The sequence below is a fragment of the Bos taurus genome, chromosome 13, assembly GCF_002263795.3.
Source record: "Bos taurus isolate L1 Dominette 01449 registration number 42190680 breed Hereford chromosome 13, ARS-UCD2.0, whole genome shotgun sequence".
Lineage (NCBI taxonomy): Eukaryota > Metazoa > Chordata > Mammalia > Artiodactyla > Bovidae > Bos > Bos taurus.
The window spans coordinates 40151807-40169599 of record NC_037340.1 but is presented as its reverse complement, the minus strand read 5'-3'; the positions used below and the strand labels follow the sequence as shown (position 1 = coordinate 40169599).

Genomic DNA, 17793 nt, shown 5'->3' with positions numbered 1-17793 from the left:
ACATGTAGGAGAAGGAAATAATAAAAGAGCAAAATTGAAGAAATAGTAGAGAGAAAGGGGCTAAAATGATGAAAGTTGTGATCTGCTGTGGGATCCAGAGGGTGGGTCAGAACAGGTTTGACACAGGGGCTCCTCTCTGTCTGAAGCCGCTCGGAAGAAGCAGGAACCGGTTGCGGGGTGACAGGGTGGTGCAGGGACCTCTCGGACCATGGCTTCTGCTTTTTCTGTGAAGGTACGGGGGCAAGTCAACTGCTGACTAGTTTTCTCGCTTGTGTAGTGACAGGAACTGAAGGTGTCTTACTCCTTTTTCTCTGCCATGTATCTTCACAAAATAAACACTGTAATCGGAGAGGCTTTGTTTTTGTTCATTGCGGGGGATGGGGATGATCTCATAAATGCAGTTTAACTTATGTAATTAAATGCTTGGCCAGAAGGGGGAAATGTATATGTATGGGTCAGTTCAGTTCAGTCGCTCAGTTGTGTCTGATCCTTTGCGACCCCATGGACCGCAGCATACCAGGCCTCCCCATCCATCACCAACTCCCAGAGTTTACCCAAACTCATGTCCATTGAGTCAGTGATGCCATCCAACCATCTCATCTTCTGTTGTCCCCTTTTCCTCCCGCCTTTAATCTTTCCCAGCATCGGGGTCTTTTCAAATGAGTCAGTTCTTCACATCAGGTGGCCAAAGTCTTGGAGTTTCAGCTTCAACATCAGTCCTTCCAATGAATATTCAGGACTGATTTCCTTTAGGATGGACTATATATATAAATGTATATGTGTAAATATGTATAAATATGATGTGTGTATATATATGTATATATATATAAATAAATAAAATGGGGACAGTTTAAGTGGTACGGATGTTGCCTGCCCTTCCCGAGAGGTGGCGTGAGGAGGATATGGCTGTGTCCCCAGAGGTCCTCTTTCCTTCATGTCCCTCACTGTGGGAGCACCTTCCCTGAGGGGTGTGGCTCCTGTGTTTCAGGGTAATCGGGATTTTTTCCATTTTTATTTTTCAGGTGACTTCACACCACCTGAGACGTCACTTGACTGTATTGATATCTCATATTCGTGTAGCTCTTCACACTTCTGCAAACTATTTTCTCATTTGATCAAATTGCGGCCTCAAGCAACTGGTTTATAAAGGAATTTTCCTTCTAGATCCTTAGTAGAGCCTTTTTTCTTTGTTCTGAATCTTGCTCTGAGGGCTTCAACTTTGATTTTTAGAAAAGAGATGTTTCACAACCACTTTACGTCTTGTATGTTTGTTTCAGAAACTGAGACCACATCTGAAAGACACAGAATGCTATTTTAAAAGTAATTGTCATCTGTACAGTAAATATGTACTTTGATTTTGCTTTTGCAGTTGCAGTTTAGTTAAAAAAAAAAACCCTTTTGAAAAAGATAAGGATATTGTCTTGTGTTTGACTTTCAGCGATGGCACGTATTTGCTGAGGCTCAACCATACTTTCAAGGACACAGGAGGTACCAGGACCTCGGCTTGTGCCAGCCGTGGGAGCCGTGAGAGGCTGTGCTCAGATCAGCTCCACTGCAGGGCCCACTGACTGATGCTTCTGGTGCTGCCCTTGGACCCACCTCCACTGGGTAGCCAGAGCCAGGCTCCTCCTGGGCTTCCTCCAACCAGTTACTGAGCACGTGGGCTGCTCACGTGGTCATTCCTTGGAGACCCAGATGCCTGGGCCAGCAGCTCCTTAGACCCTTGCTGCCTCTCAGCCCCCCCTCCCTCCCCTCCTCTGTGCAGGGCTCAGTCCGCCCTTCTCAGGTCCTCCTCTTCGTCCTTCACAGCATCTCCCTCAATAAACCTCCTGCGTGAACAGTCCTGTTTTAATATCCATTTCCCAGAGAACCCAAACGAATACCCAGTCCCTTCTAGAAGGTGTAGCCCATCCCGCACCGCAGAATTCTTCCAGGAGCCGACAGAGTCACGTCACATTTTCACACAAAGTGCCTTCACCCCTCTTCCCTGAAATGCTCTTTCCTCAGAATTCCCACAGCTCTGTGTGTCTTCCATTGGCATTTGTAGCCTTTGGTTTTATATTCTGCTCCTCTGTGTTCTGCCTGATCTCGCTCACTAAATGATACTGATGCTAAATGACACCAAGAACACCAACAGCTTTTTGTACATCTTGATTCCTTTTGGTGACTTGCTTCCATATTTGTAATAACAAGTAGCATTTAATCGGCATTTTCCCTGTGCCAAGGACCACCAGAAATACTTTACATGTACTTTTAATCCTCTCCCCTGTGCGGTGGGGAATATCATTATCTCTGTCTTCCTGATAAAACCCAGAGAAATTAAGAACATTGCCTAACATTGCCCAGCTAGTGAGTGGTAGCATCAGGATTGAACCCAGGCAGCTGGCTCCAGAATCCCATGTTATTTTTTATCCAGCACCAACCACGTGCCAGGCATTATACTCAGCCCTGGGCATGTCTGAGCTTGCATTCAGAAAAACCAAAAATGCGATTTCCACGTACCTGGATCTGAGTCTGTGGGAGAGGATCAGCCATCTATACGGATGTTCAGAAACATTTCTAAGAGCCTTCCTGCCCCAGACAGAGATTGTTTTCACTAGCCAGAAGTCCCCATCAATAAAGTAATAATTCAAGGGACTGCCCTGGCAGGTGGGTGGTAAAGACTCCATGCTTCCGCTGCAGGGGGCACGGGTTCAGTCCCTGGCCGTGGAACTAAGATCCAGCATACTGTGTGGCATGGCCAAAAAGTGAGTCAAGACCATGAGTAAAGTTCTCCTGAAAGAAACCTCTCTCCTCGTGTGTGTGTGAACAGACCCACTCCTGGGGCCCCAGGGGAGTGTTATTGTTGTTCAGTTGCTCAGTCATGTCTGACTCTGTGGCCCCGTGGATTGTAGCCCACCAGGCTCCTCTGTTCATGGAATTTCCCAGGCAAGAAGACTGGAATAGGTTCCTATTTCCTTCTTCAGGGGATCTTCCCAACCCAGGGATCGACCCACGTCTCCTGCACTGCAGGCAGATTCTTTACCTGGAGGGAGCCATGTCCAGCACATGTGGCCGGTCTTTCTTGCTGTTGCAGTGGGTCATGATGAGGAGACAGGCTGGGACCACCGTGGCCAGTGAGGCAGGAATGCTCGACTGCCCTGGGCCGTGAGATTGGACTACGCATCAGCCCGAGCTTGTGACAGCGTGGAGTGCACTTGCTATATCACCCTGAATTCTTGTAAGAGTCAGAGAGTAGGTACCTTAGGAAGTGCCCCGATGTGGACAAGAAATGGAGACTAGCCAGTGGCTGGAAATGAATGAACACAGGAAAACATCGATGGGTCCATGCAGTGTTAATTTATTCCATGAATGGTAGTGAAAGGCAGCAGATGGACTGGGTTTCATGTACCTGCTAAATTAGGACCCTGTTTGTGCTCTAGATTGTGTTACTTTTTTTATTTAAAGAACTTGAGCCATTAAAAGAAGTTTTGTTTTGGCTATGCTGCATAGCTTGCAGCTATGCAAGGGATGCTAGTTCCCTGAGCAGGGGTCGAACCCAGGCCCACGGGAGCGGAAGCCCACATCTTAACCACTAGGCCACCAGGGAACTCCCTCTAGGTTGTGTTTCTTAGTGGAAAGGCCTGAGGGAGTCTTGGTCTTCAGCTCAGTGATAATTGAAGAGATATGTGGTTTCTACGACCCGGTGTTGCTGCTGAATCGAAGGGGAATTCGGCTCCACAGTTGGTGATGAGCCCTGGATTGACCAAAACTTAACATGTGCTGAGGCTGTCCCATCCAAGTGAATCTGACCGTGATTGGCAATTTCATCACCTTTTTGCATTCAGGGGTGTCACACCATTGTTTGTTCCTGTGCAGTACAAGCTACCAAATGGCTGGACAGAGATCATTTCTTCCTGCCCGACTGTATCATTTTTCTACCCTTTGCGGTGAATGACGATTAGAGAAGCAGCTTTCCCTAAAGACAGCAGAAAAGTCCTCTAGACCTGAATCATCACAAGGCATTTATGTACAAAAAATTTCTCTGTTATTACAGAAGAGGTCTACTCACAATGTTGGGCAGAGCAAGTTTAAATTATTTTCTGTTTTTAGGGCATTTTCGTCCTGGTAAAGATACTACTTTTCTGTATTGCTTGGGTCTTGAATGTTCTTCAAGCTTGAAGAGTCAGACCCATTTGGAGGAAATTATGGTCAATGTCATGTCTGCTGTGCTTTTCTTTTTTACGATAAATAATCAGACATTGAAAGAAAATCTCTGAAACACTCTGGCAGCTTTTTTTTGTTTGTTTCTGAAATGAGTAATAGTTTTGTGGTTTTTTCTGGTTGTAAAATTTTACATACTCATTATAAACACTTGACTTATATGAATGAGCAAAAAATCATTTAAGTGTGAAAAAGCTCTTCACATTCTTCAGTCCCCAGATAACCAGTGTTAAAATTTTGGTAGGCGTGTTTCTGTGCTTGCTGTTGCTGATATGTGATCTCTATGTGTTGTGCATGCACACAGAAACGCAGTTTTACACGAGTAGTCATTATGCACGGCTGACACTCTGTTTCTGATCTGACCTGCCTTGGACGTTTTTCACATCAGTAAGTGAAGACTTACCTGATACTTAAATGGCCCTGTTGTGTCCCATGGGACTCACACAGAAAATTATCCACCACCCATTTCAGGTTGGGAGTCCAGGCGCTCTGCGCTGTCAGCAGACCCAGGCTGGCGGGAGAAGGGTGGCTGCCTTTGGTTTCTTATATGAGGGACGAGACAGTTCGGACAGTGTCCTGGCTGATGATGGGGCAGGGGACGGCGGGGCGAGTTTCTGGAAGTAAAGAGAATCCCTTGCGAAAGGCTGTCTCAGTCTCTGCTGAATTAATTTCACAGAAAGGCCACCCTTTTAACCTGTCTTGGAGTGAAGGTCATTCCCCTTGCAAGCTGGCTCTGGTGTCCTAAATATACCAACTTCTGGGTTCTCTTTGGAGTTTAGTAACGGTTTACTTCCAGGCTTTCTACCAACTCTCTCTTATGTACTTCAAAAAAACGGTGTTTCCAGATGTACTTCCCTGCACTTCCTCCATCATTTTCTGTTAATGTTAGGCTCACTCAGGTAAGCAGTGAGGGAGAGCCGGACTGCTGCCTGGGTTCCAGTCCTGGTGGGCACCTGACCCCGCTGACCCTCCCCTGCCTACTTCCTAGGGCTGTTGGAGGTTTGAGTTAATACATACAAATCCCTTTTGTAAGCCGTTATTATGCTTATTAATAATGATTGTTTGACATAAGTAAGATGCCTCTCTCTGCCCTCAGCACCTCTCTTCTGCTCCTTAGTTGTTAGAAGTGAGAGAGCTGGAGCCGTTCCCATTTAGCTCCTGTTTTATTTATTTTTATCTCTAACTCTTTCCCTCCTGAGTGAATCTGACTGTAATATCAGATCAGATCAGATCAGATCAGATCAGTTGCTCAGTCGTGTCTGACTCTTTGCAACCCCATGAATCGAAGCACGCCAGGCCTCCCCGTCCAGCACCAACTCCCGGAGTTCACTCAGACTCACGTTCATCGAGTCAGTGATGCCATTCAGCCATCTCATCCTCTGTCGTCCCCTTCTCCTCTTGCCCCCAATCCCTCCCAGCATCAGAGTCTTTTCCAATGAGTCAGCTCTTCTCATGAGGTGGCCAAAGTGCTGGAGTTTCAGCTTTAGCATCATTCCTTCCAAAGAAATCCCAGGGCTGATCTCCTTCAGAATGGACTGGTTGGATCTCCTTGCAGTCCAAGGGACTTGCAGGAGTCTTCTCCAACACCACAGTTCAAAAGCATCAATTCTTTGACGCTCAGCCTTCTTCACAGTCCAACTCTCACATCCATACATGACCACAGGAAAAACCATAGCCTTGACTAGACGGATCTTTGTTGGCAAAGTAATGTCTCTGCTTTTGAATATGCTATCTAGGTTGGTCATAACTTTCCTTCCAAGGAGTAAGCGTCTTTTAATTTCATGGCTGCAGTCACCATCTGTAGTGATTTTGGAGCCCAGAAAAATAAAGTCTGACACTGTTTCCACTGTTTCCCCATCTATTTGCCATGAAGTGATGGGACCGGATACCATGATCTTCATTTTCTAAATGTTGAAGTTTAAGCCAACTTTTTCACTCTCCACTTTCACTTTCATCAAAAGGCTTTTTAGTTCCTCTTCACTTTCTGCCATAAGGGTGGTGTCGTCTGCATATCTGAGGTTATTGATATTTCTCCCAGCAATCTTGATTCTAGCTTGTTTCTCTTCCAGTCTAGCATTTCTCACGATGTACTCTGCATATAAGTTAAATAAACAGGGTGACAATGTACAGCCTTGACGTACTCCTTTTCCTATTTGGAAGCAGTCTGTTGTTCCATGTCCAGTTCTAACTGTTGCTTCCTGACCTGCATACAGATTTCTCAAGAGGCAGATCGGGTGGTCTGGTATTCCCATCTCTTGAAGAATTTTCCACAGTTTATTGTGATGCACACAGTCAAAGGCTTTGGCATAGTCAATAAAGCAGAAATACATGTTTTTCTGGAACTCTCTTGCTTTTTCGATGATGCAGCGGATGTTGGCAATTTGTTCTCTGGTTCTTCTGCCTTTTCTAAAACCAGCTTGAACATCAGGAAGTTCACGGTTCACATATTGCTGAAGCCTGGCTTGGAGAATTTTGAGCATTACTTTACTAGCGTGTGAGATGAGTGCAATTGTGTGGTAGTTTGAGCATTCTTTGGCATTGCCTTTCTTTGGGACTGGAATGAAAATTGACCTTTTCCAGTCCTGTGGCCACTGCTGAGTGTTCCAAATTTGCTGGCATATTGAGTGCAGCACTTTCACAGCATCATCTTTCAGGATTTGGAATAGCTCAACTGGAATTCTATCACCTCCACTAGCTTTGCTCGTAGTGATGCTTTCTAAGGCCCACTTGACTTCACATTCCAGGATGTCTGGCTCTAGCTGAGTGATCACACCATCGTGATTATCTGGGTCGTGAAGATCTTTTTTGTACAGTTCTTCTGTGTATTCTTGCCATCTCTTCTTAATATCTTCTGCTTCTGTTAGGTCTGTACCATTTCTGTCCTTTATCGAGCCCATCTTTGCATGAAATGTTCCTTTGGTATCTCTGATTTTCTTGATAGGCCAATTCAGATCAAGAAAAGTGTAGTACATTATTATGTATAAAATAGATAACTAATGAGAACCTACTATATAGTCAGGGAACTCTATTGAATACTCTGTGGTGACCTAAATGGGAAGGAAATGCGAGAAAAAGGGGTTGTATATGTACATATAGCTGATAACACTTTGCTGTACAGCAGAAGTTAACACAACATTGTAAAGAAACTATATTCTGATTTTAAAGAAAGAGAAAGAAAAGTAGAAACAGTTATGCATTGCCTTAAAAAAATCAGATGAAACTTGCTGCCTACAAAAGAAGAGATATATGAAAATGTATAAACTATTATGTATAAATTAAACTAGAAGGATATATTGTACAACATTATACCAATATTTTATACCAAAATATTGGTATAAATATTGGAATGTACCAATATTTTATAATAAACATGAAGTATAATCTTTAAAAATTGTGAATCATTATATTGTACACCTGTAACTTATTGTATATCAACTATACTTCATAAAAAGTGAATGTATATAAAACACATTAGATTTAAACATTATATTTCATTGGTGTATATATTTTGTTTTATTGTGTTGGCACTTGATACCTGTTAATAATAAAGTTTTAGAAGCCTGCATTTGAGAGAGGTGTGTCAGAAATGTTTAAAAATAACTCTACTTTTAAAAACTTTAGCTCTAGGTACATGGAGTATATCTTTATCAGAATCACCTTTACATGGGGACTATCAATCTAGAGTAACAGAGTTTTAACATCTTTTCGACCTCTAGACTTTTACTTTCTTCACCTATCTTACCATATAGGTATAAAGAAATGAAAATAAGACACCTTAGGAAATGAAGTGGGGTGAATATAGTTTTTGCAACCTTTCAGTTGTACTAGGATTTGTTTCTACTGTCAGAATCTGCAAAGATGTTTTTGGATACAGGTAACAGAAAACCCAAGTGTAAGCATAAACAAAGAAGAATTTTTTTTCTCCTTTAAAAATCGGTCCCAAAGCATGTGACCGCAAGCCAGCTGGCACGGCAGCTTAGCGATGTGACCGTCCACAGGCTCCCCCTCCCTGCTCTGCCCTCCCTAGTGTCCTCCTCCATGTGGCAGGTCTGTCCTCTGAGTGGCAAAATGCAGCTCGGGCATCGCGCCCGGACAGAACGTCCAGAGAAGCACTTGCGCTTTGTGCCCCTTTATGAACCGTGACCCTTTCCCAGCATCTCCACCAGAATTCTTCCCAGTGCTCGTAGGGTCACAGTCTTGAGCCTAAACTCATGGTTGTGGGGGGCGGGGGGCTGTTCCCACTGTAATTGATTCCGCAGCATCGGGTCACCCACCCCTGCCCCAAGAGCACACAGTTTTGTGGGGTGGATGGTCCCTGAACAAATGGGTCTGTTAGGAAGACAAGGGTCTGCCATGGGCCTGACTGGGCCCAGAGGGAAAACCAGAGTACCTGCTCCAGGCCACTCTCGCTTTCAGTTTAAATTCTACAGAGAACACCTATGGAAATAGTCCATTATGATACAAATTTGAATATATGTCTGTTTTCAGGGGAAATTTCTTAAAAATTTAAAACAGCCCAACATAGCTATAATAATGTGTAATAATAACAAAACCATCAGCAGAGCGAAAGTGAGGGTTTGAGTTTTCATTTCAATTCCTGCAAACAGGAATATGTAGTTTAGGTCCCTGCATGCTTCCAGAAGTATCAATGTTATGTCAGTGTTCTAGGCTCTTCCTTCTGCTGGGCTTGGCTCGTGGTGCTTGGGCACTGGGTTACTAGCACAACAGCTGTTGGCCCTGAGACATCTGAGAATTGGGTGAGTGGTGTGGAGCCCCTTGCGGGGGGTGCTTGAGTGGGTGCGTGTAAAGTACTCGTTTTGTTATACATGTACAAAGCATTCTTTCACGTATATGCATGTGTGCTAAGTTGCTTCAGTTGTGTCTGACTCTTAGCGACCCCGTGGACTGTAGCCCGCCAGGCGCCTCTGTCCATAGGAGTCTCTAGGCAAGAATACTGGAGTGGGTTGCCATGCCCCTCCTCCAGGGAGGGGGGTTGCCATGCCCCTCCCGACCCAGGGATCAAACCTGAGTATCCTGCCTTGGCAGGTGGATTCTTTACCACTGAGCCACCTGGGAAGCCTTCTTTCACATATGCTGCTGCTGCTGCTGCTAAGTCGTTTCAGTCGTGTCCCACTCTGTGCGATCCCATAGACGGCAGCCCACCAGGCTCCGCCATCCCTGGGATTCTCCAGGCAAGAACACTGGAGTGGGTTGCCATTTCCTTCTCCAGTGCATGAAAGTGAAAAGTGAAAGTGAAGTCGCTCAGTCGTGTCCGACCCTCAGCGATCCCATGGACTGCAGCCCACCAGGCTCCTCTGTCCATGGGATTTTCCAGGCAAGAGTACTAGAGTGAAGTGCCATTGCCTTCTCCGTCTTTCACATATACTCGGCACTTTAAAAAGTATTTGGTATCTGTCACATGGCTGTGCACAAATAAATACTTTCAGTTGAATTAAGGGTGAAACTGAGACTGGGGTTTTATTGAGTGAGTATGATCAGGGAGGGGGGGTGATTAAAAAGATGGACCGTGGATGTTCTGTGATGACCTACATGGGGAGGAAATCTTAAAAAAAAAAAGGGGGGGATATTTGCATACATAGAGCCAACACACTTTGCTGTACAGTGGAAACTAACACAACATTGCAAAGCAACTATACTCCAATTAAAATTTAAAAAGATGGACTGTGGAAGCCAAATTAGATAAACAAAGAAGTGAAGACTTCAGAGGGATTATTGATCAGGGTGGTAGGGTCATTAGCTTCAAGGGCCCAGGAAGGTTGAAGAGTTGTCGGAGTTGGGTTTCCAGAAGGAGTGAGCAGGAGAGGTAAGCAGTGGAGGTTGGAAGGATGCCTGGGTGGCAGAGGGAGTGGAGGACAACCTCCGTGGAGACATGCAAGTGGGGCATCACCTGTGTGTGTGTGGAGATCAGTGCTGAGTGTGGGGGCAAAGACTGAGCCAGACCCTAAAATCTTCCGGAGAGTGTGCGGGGTGGGGGGCGGGCGGTGGAGGGTGGCTTGTGCAGCCCCTGGGACTGGAGCCCTCCACCTGAGTGTCTCTGTGCATACAAAGGTTTTGTATTTGCATATAATCAGTCCAAGGACATTTTTTTAGGTCTGCATATACATAGATGCATTTTCAGATGTGAATTTCTCTTTGATGGTAATGATGATGGGAAAAGTGTTGAGTTACCACTGAAGCACAGTCAGCATGCCTGCTGTCTTATAACTGATTCCCTCTTGAGTCTTGAAAAGGCTTTGTTATGAAGACTTTGCGTCCTCCCCAGATGAGTTCCAGGTTGGTTACCTGCCCTTGGCGTGGTCCTGCACACTCAGGGGGTTCTAAACCCTCCTAGCTGGTGTCAGGAGAGGGCATCCCTGCCTGCCTAGACTGTCCCGACATTCTGGCTAGTGTTGCTGAAACTTCTGTGGAAGATGGTTTGTATCATGGGGGAACCCCTGCTATCTGGACCCATTTTTTCTGCTTTTCCTTACTGGACAAGGAGACGATGTGTTGTCCTTGGAGGCAGCTCTTCATGGGCTCGCCATGGCCTGTGACGCTTCTTGGTGGTGAGTTTCTTTTTCTTTCCCCATCAACATTTCTATAACAAGTAAGACAACCCATCCCAAATCTCAGGTTTACAGAGACCTTACGGCAGCAAGCATCTGTTTTATTCCCTTACCTGTCTGCATTGCTGCATGGTTCTGCCCTGGCTGCAGGTGGCTCTGCTCCATGAGTTTTCTCATTTCTTGTTTAAATATTAATTGGAGTATAGTTGATTTACAATGTGTTAGTTTTGGGTGTACAGCAAAGTGAATCAGTTATACATATATGTCCACTCTTTTTAGATTCTTCCCATGTAGGTCATTAACAGAATATTAAGTAGAGTTCCCCATGCTGTACAGTAGGTCCTTCTTAGTTATCCATTTTATCTATGTGTATATGTTTACCCCAACTTCCCTGGACCAGACACTACCTGAGGCTCTGCAGCCACTGCTGAATCAGGCTCCTAGGAGATGATTGGTGGTTCACAGCAGGTCGGGAGCTCAGTCCAGATCAGTGTGGGTGGGCATTTTCTAAAGGTGTGGATGGAGGGTGGGAATAATTTGTGGCATTTTTTACGGGGAGAGGGAGAGAAGGCAGACACCTAGGCAGCTGTGAAAAGGTTGAAATCAGTAGGCTCTCATTAGCCCTTATGTAAGGGCACATTACTCATGATGTTCATCCCGGTCGGTGTTTCCTGTCTCGTGTCTGACTTAATTTTCCTTGTTCTCATTGTTCCTGAATTATGTTTTATGAAGTCGCCACATCCACCCTGAGTTTTTTTCAACATCCACTCAGTCCCCTTCCCTCTCACCAGCGTGTGATGTTGAGCATCGTATTTGGGTGCCAGCATCTAGGGAATGTGAGTGAATGACACCGTCTGCATCCACACGCTGCCTTGTGGGCAGCTCTGAAGTGGCTCTGAGCCCTGGGGCAGGTGGGGGAGGGAGGGCTGGAGGATCGGGGGTCACTCCCTACTTGGGAGGAGCTGTTCTGAGCCCATCCTTCCTCTTTGACAGTGTCCACCAGGGCCCCTGAGTCTGAGAAGAGTGTTCCCTCTTCCCTTGGTGCTTCTGGGTGTGCTGAAGCTGGTTTTAGTGATCTGGGTTATAGTGATCAGATCCTAAAAGGAGTAAGATTGCTACTGAAAAGGACCATATGTAGGAGGAAGTGGAGGGATAATCCCCCTGGCTTTGGAGCATCTGCTGCTGAACTGGGATGAAGTGCTGTCCCTTACCAAAGTTCTCATTAAGTGGTTGAGTTTCACGAGTCATTGAGTTTTATGACTTCATAGGTGAAGCTGGGTTGTTCTTGGCTGGTTAGGTGGCCTTTGCCTGGAGCTAGGCAATTGTAAGACAACTAACATTTATTTAAATAATGCTGACTCTGCGTTTAGAGGCACCTTACCTGTGTTCATTTTATCACACAGGAACTATTGTTGGCCCCCATTTCTCAGGTGAGGAATTTGAGGAACAGCGTGTTTAAGTAACTTGCCCAGGTCCTGTGGCTTTTGTACTTGAAACCAGGTGGCCTGCCTGCTCCAAAGGTTTTTGCGCTCTAGCTTTGCTACTGTCTTCCAACTAAATATGGGGAAATAATTGTAAGCAGGAGGCTTAGCTGGACAGGGGAGGGTAGCTTTGGTGTGGAATTTAGATTATTTTTCAGATATAATGGGAATATAATAGACACAGTTAATTGGCTGTTGGATGATGGTCAAGGAGAATGAGAAATTAAAGGAGGTTTCTTTACGAATCCCGGAATGACCCCCAGCTCTGTGAAGCTGTCCGCTGGTTGCTCCTCTGTGGTCAGTGTGAATGCACTTGCCTGGGCTTTGTGAGGCCAACAAGGCCACATGCTAGCGTTCGTGTCAGACATACCGGGTCTTCTCCTCTTTCCCGCTTCCTTACTGGCTCCACAAGGCGGTGGGGAGGTTGCTGAGGTCCCTCCCGGGGAGCCAAGCAGTGCCCATTCTCAGGGCCACGCTCTCCCCCCATGTCTTAGGGTCTTCTCTCCCTCCTGCTTCTCTCCATCTGCTCTCCTGTCTATCCCTTCCCCAAGGAGATGACATTTCTCTATGTTCCTGATGCGATTTCTGGGTTTGACTTATTCCCACGTGTCTCCAAGGCCTTTGTGCAGCTCACGTTCCGTCTGGAGCCCCAGAGGGGAGTCTTCCCCACGTTTCTGACTGGCCTGGTACCTTGGGCAGGTTACGGGTGATCCAGAATCTGAAGGTTTTCTTTTTTTTTTTTTTTACTTGACCACGCCTCCCTCATCTCCCTCATGGGGTTGTTGTTGTTCAGTCACTAAGTTGTGTCCCACCCTTTGTGACCCCATGGACTGCAGCATGCCAGGCTTCCCTATCCTTTACCATCTCCTAGGGTTTGCTCAAACTCATGTCCCTTGAGTTGATGATGCCATCCTACCATCTCATCCTGTGTCTCCCTCTTTTCCTCCTGCCCTCAATCTTTCTCAGCATCAGGGCTTTTTTCCAGTGAGTCAATTCTTTGTATCAGGTGGCCAGAGTATTGGAGCTTCAGCTTCAGGATCAGTCCTTCCAATGAATATTCAGGGTTGATTTCCTTTAGGATTGGCTGGTTTGATCTCCTTGCTGTCCAGGGGACTCTCAAGAGTCTTCTCCAGCACCTGCAGTTCAAAAGCATCAATTCTTCGGTGCTCAGCCTTCTTTATGATCTAACTCTTACATCCATATATGACTACTAGAAAAGCCATAGCTTTGATTATATGGACTTTTGTTGGCAAAGTGATGTCTTTGATTTTTATTACGCTGACTAGGTTTGTTGTAGCTTTTCTTCCAAGGAGCAAGTACAGGGTTGTGGTTAGGGTCAAATATAGTAAATCCATGAAAGTGTATTTTAAAGAGTGAATATACAGTATTATTAGTAGTTCCAACCTTCCCAGTTGGCCTTCACTCCCTGCTTTGAGGCCCGGCCTGGACTTTGATCCCGGTGTCATTTCTGCTACTTGATTGTGTCCCTGGCTCTGGGGGGCCCCTGCCCCTTATTCTGTTCAAATTTTCTAGCACTTGACACAGGCCTAGTTTGCAGGGGGAGGGGCCCAGTCGTGTGTGAACAAGCAGGTGAAGAGCATCTTTCTAAAGGAAGTCTATGGTCATTTTTTTTCCCCTGAACAGTCCTCTTATTATAATATCTATGCATCTTGAAGTTAAAAAGCAGACTGTCCTGGTGGTCCAGTGGCTAAGAGTCTGCTCTCCCAGTGCAGGGGACCCGGATTCACTCCCTGGTCATGGAACTGGATCCCATGTGCCACAACTGAGGGTCCTGTGTGCCCCAACTAAGACCTGGTGCAGCCAAATAAATTTTAAAAATTATTAAAAAAAAAAAAAGGCAGCTCTGTGATCTTATCTGTGTGCCCTGCCACCGGGCACTAACTCCCCATACCTGAGGCCACCTTCTCCAAGATCTGTGCTTTCTAAATAGTCATCTCATGAGTCTTGTGTTTTATAAAAAGAATAAGACAGCTAAGGGAATCGTTCTGAATTTTGAAGACTAGAGATTAAAAAAAAATGTGGCATTAATTTTTTTGTTCATTTGACAAATATGTGTTGAGTGCCTGTCGGGCACCCCGCTCTGTTCCTGGGTCTGGGAATACAGTGGTAACCAAATCCCAGGCGGATGGCATTCCTGCCTGTCTGAGGCTTCCATTCTAGTGGAGTGGAATAAGGGTAGAAAGGAATGAATCAGTCTTGACTGATGAGGTGTACCATGGTGAGGGATCATGTGAGGGGGACTCCCAGACCTCCAAGGAGTCCTCACCGGGGTAAAAAAAAGCGCGTAGTTACTGATGTTATGCTCTTGGTTTCGCTGTGTGTGGAGTGACCTTGAGGGCATCACAGTGTCTTGTGAGGACGTCAAGCTCCATCTGGCCGCCCCTCATCAACAGAACAGGCAGGGAGTGGTGGGGAGGAGGTGGCTGGGCTCTGGCTTCTGGAGGGTGTTCCTGTCTGTGTGAGGCCCTCAGCTTTGACAAGGAGCCGCTGTGCTCAGGTCGGTGACCCTGGCGTGTTTCTGAGGGACCAGGGGAACCCAGGGAAGATGGACTCTTGGTGGCCCACAACCTCTCTGTGCGTCTTGCAGCTTCAGTCCACTCATGGCTGGCTGCCCACCAGACTCCATGCTGGAGAAGGCAGGTGACCTGTGGCCCACAGGGACCCCTGAGGTTTCCCTGCAGAGGTTGAGCACGGCCTTAGCGCTGAAGGATAGGAAGGAATGAGCTGGATGAAGATTGGGGGTGGGGAACACGTGTGGGAAGCTCGGGAGATGGAAAGAAGCTGTGGCGGCCAGAGTGCAGGGCAACATGGAGAGTGTGGCGTCGGGTGGACTTGCCCTTGAGCAGAGGAAAGGCTGTGGAGTAGTGGTAAAGGGTTGGGTTTTATTTTCAGTGCTACTGATTTGGTTTATTCTGTTATCCTATTGACTGCAGCATGGAGAGGGGACCACGGAGAGGAAGCAGGGAAGCAGGGACTCCTGGGTGGGGATAGGGGCTCAATGCCTGGCAGGGTGGTGGAGGACCCAACACCCTAGAGGCGGGCTGGGAAGCAGCTGGGAGGACTCAGGATGGGGATTGGGGTTCAGCTCGAGCAGCTGCGGGAAGAGCAGAAGGTGAGGGGAGAAGCCTCCGGACTCTCCCTGGAGCCGGCAGCGGACCATGAGATCTGAGACTGCAGAGCAGGAGGGACCCCCTCCGCAGAGGGGTGACGTTTCATTCCTGATAACCCAAGGGTCAGGCTGCCTCTTTCGTGTCCGCATGAGATTTGATGGCTTACACGTTGTGGTCACTGCCCCGTGATTGTGTATTAGAGGCTGTTTGTCTCATTTAGTGCATTCAAGAAAATATTGAGCTAAATATTTGTGCTCCCTGCAGGGCACATAATGGTGCTGAGACCACCTAGGGGTCTGTGAGGTGGGCAGTGTCTCTAATGGAGGAGATCATTCCATCAGAATTGAGCCCGGGGTTGCACCAGGAAATCGAGCGCAGTGTGACACAGTCTGTGACCAGGAGGAAGAGGATGGTGGGCTGCAGAGCGGAGGCCCTGACCTGGCCTGGGGGCTGGGGAGGTTTCAGAGGCCCTCTGAGCAGTTGTTGTTGGAGTAAATGTTTAACAAAGCCCTTGGAACTGGCACACTCGAGGAAGGCACTGGAGAACTCCACAGCAAGGCTGTGTCACTCATGAGAACGGTAGTGCTTGTGTGGATTAAGGATCCTGGTGTCGTTACCTGCTGGCACGCAGGTAAACTTGTGAGTTATCGGGAACTTGCACTGCTCTGTGCTCCCTGTGATTTTCAGACAAGAAAGGGAATGTGAACTTGGCCGTTCCTATGATCTTTCCAACATCTTAGGGACATTGTTTCAAAGAACCAGTGCAGATTTTTCCATGAAAGGGGCTATGTAGTTACCAGAGGAAAACAGCTCTTTAGATTCATCGGTGTGAATGTTAACTTTATAGAATGCAGACATGGCAGTGGGTATATGTTCTCACATATTCATAGACTTAGGACCCCAAAGCTGATAGGACTCTGTTATAGATTGAATAGCAACATGTTTTTTTTTTTTTCCCCCTTGAGTAATCTTGTCGAATTATAAGAATGCCCAAAGAGCTGACACCTTGTCAGGACACTGCTGGAAGGGCACAAACAACCTTGTTTCCTGAGGAACCTGTGCAGAGGTGTGTTGACAGTGGGTGACTTTTCTGACCTGAGCCGAAAGGGATGCTGGCTGTATTGTTGGCTTGGCCCCTGCAGGGGCCAGGGTGGGGTGGGGGCAACATATTCCTGGGCTGAATTCTCTGCACGTTAAGTCAATCTACCTGCAGCCCTGGTTTATCAACACTAAACACATGGGAGACACACAGCTGGAATGATGCTAGGAACACAGGACCTACTGTGTCCATGCGGGGGCCGGATGGGTCAAGTAGAAACGGAGGGATGCGGTGACCAGTGGCCTGGGTGGATATGGGCAGGTTGGGAGGGCCTGATGTGGTAGCTGGAGGGAGGGAGGAGAGACTGGGCCGTGGGGCACTCCTGGCAGAGTTAGACTCATCCTTCTTTATGTGTGCTAAGTCACTCGGTTGTGTCTGACTCTGCGACCCCATGGACTGTGTAGCCTGCCAGGCTCCTCTGCCCATGGGATTCTCCAGGCAAGAATGCTGGGGTGGGTTGCCATTTCCTACTCTAGGGGATCTTCCTGACCCAAGGATTGACCTGAGTCTCTTAATGTCTCCTGCATTGGCAGGTGGGTTCTTTACCTCTAGTGCCACCTGGAAGCCTCCTGGTCTGGGTCTAAACCATCTCACCTTTTACTTCCCCACCCCAACTGGAAATCATCTTGTCCCTCCCAGGACCCTCACTAACCCTGGCCTTCCAGCTGCTGTATAGCAGTTGTGACCTTGGCTGTGACCTTGAGGTCTGGGGGTTGGGGAGGGGACACGCCCCAGGTCACCTCAGAGCTCCCCTTAAGTGGAGAAAGAAGTGGACGGAAATGTACTTTACTGCGTTGTTTTGTCTTATAAGGAGACATGACTGGTTTTTGCATTCCTTTGTTTCTGAAAAGATTGTTCATGAATGCTGATGATCATGTAAGTTTATGGTTGTAAATGGGAACTTTTTCTTTTCAGACAATGTGGATGCCAGTGATCTTAAGCAGTTTTTTGAGACCAACTATTCTCAGATATATTTCATCTTCTATGAAAATTTTATAACACTGGAAAATAGTTTGAAATTAAAAGGTAAGAATTTCTACAAATTTTTTTTTTGATATACAAAGTTCTGTTTTTTTTTTTAATAAAAATACAGGAAGTTCTTGGAGGTTGTGTGTGTCACGTGCTACAAGTTACATGCCTTTAAGCTTCCTCTCTTTCCAAACACTTAGCAGAGCTGTGAACTCACAGCGGTTGCGTCTTTCCCTTGAACTTTCTCTCGTACAGACGTTAACTGAACAACAAACAGCCAAGGGGAAAATAGAAAGACAAGAGATCCACGGAAGGGGACTTCCCCTGGTTGCCCCAGTGGCTAA

At 46.6% G+C, this 17793-nt stretch overlaps 1 protein-coding gene across 3 annotated transcripts in view; it reads left to right on the top strand.

Moving 5' to 3' along the window:
* RALGAPA2 (Ral GTPase activating protein catalytic subunit alpha 2) overlaps positions 1–17793 on the top strand; it is a 278035-nt gene that overhangs the window by 8976 nt on the left and 251266 nt on the right. For all 3 annotated transcript variants that reach the window (XM_025001044.2, XM_025001043.2, XM_025001040.2), the window contains exon 2: positions 17396–17506. In XM_025001044.2, coding sequence (XP_024856812.1) covers positions 17396–17506 — 111 coding nt within the window. The remainder of the gene's footprint in view (positions 1–17395; positions 17507–17793) is intronic.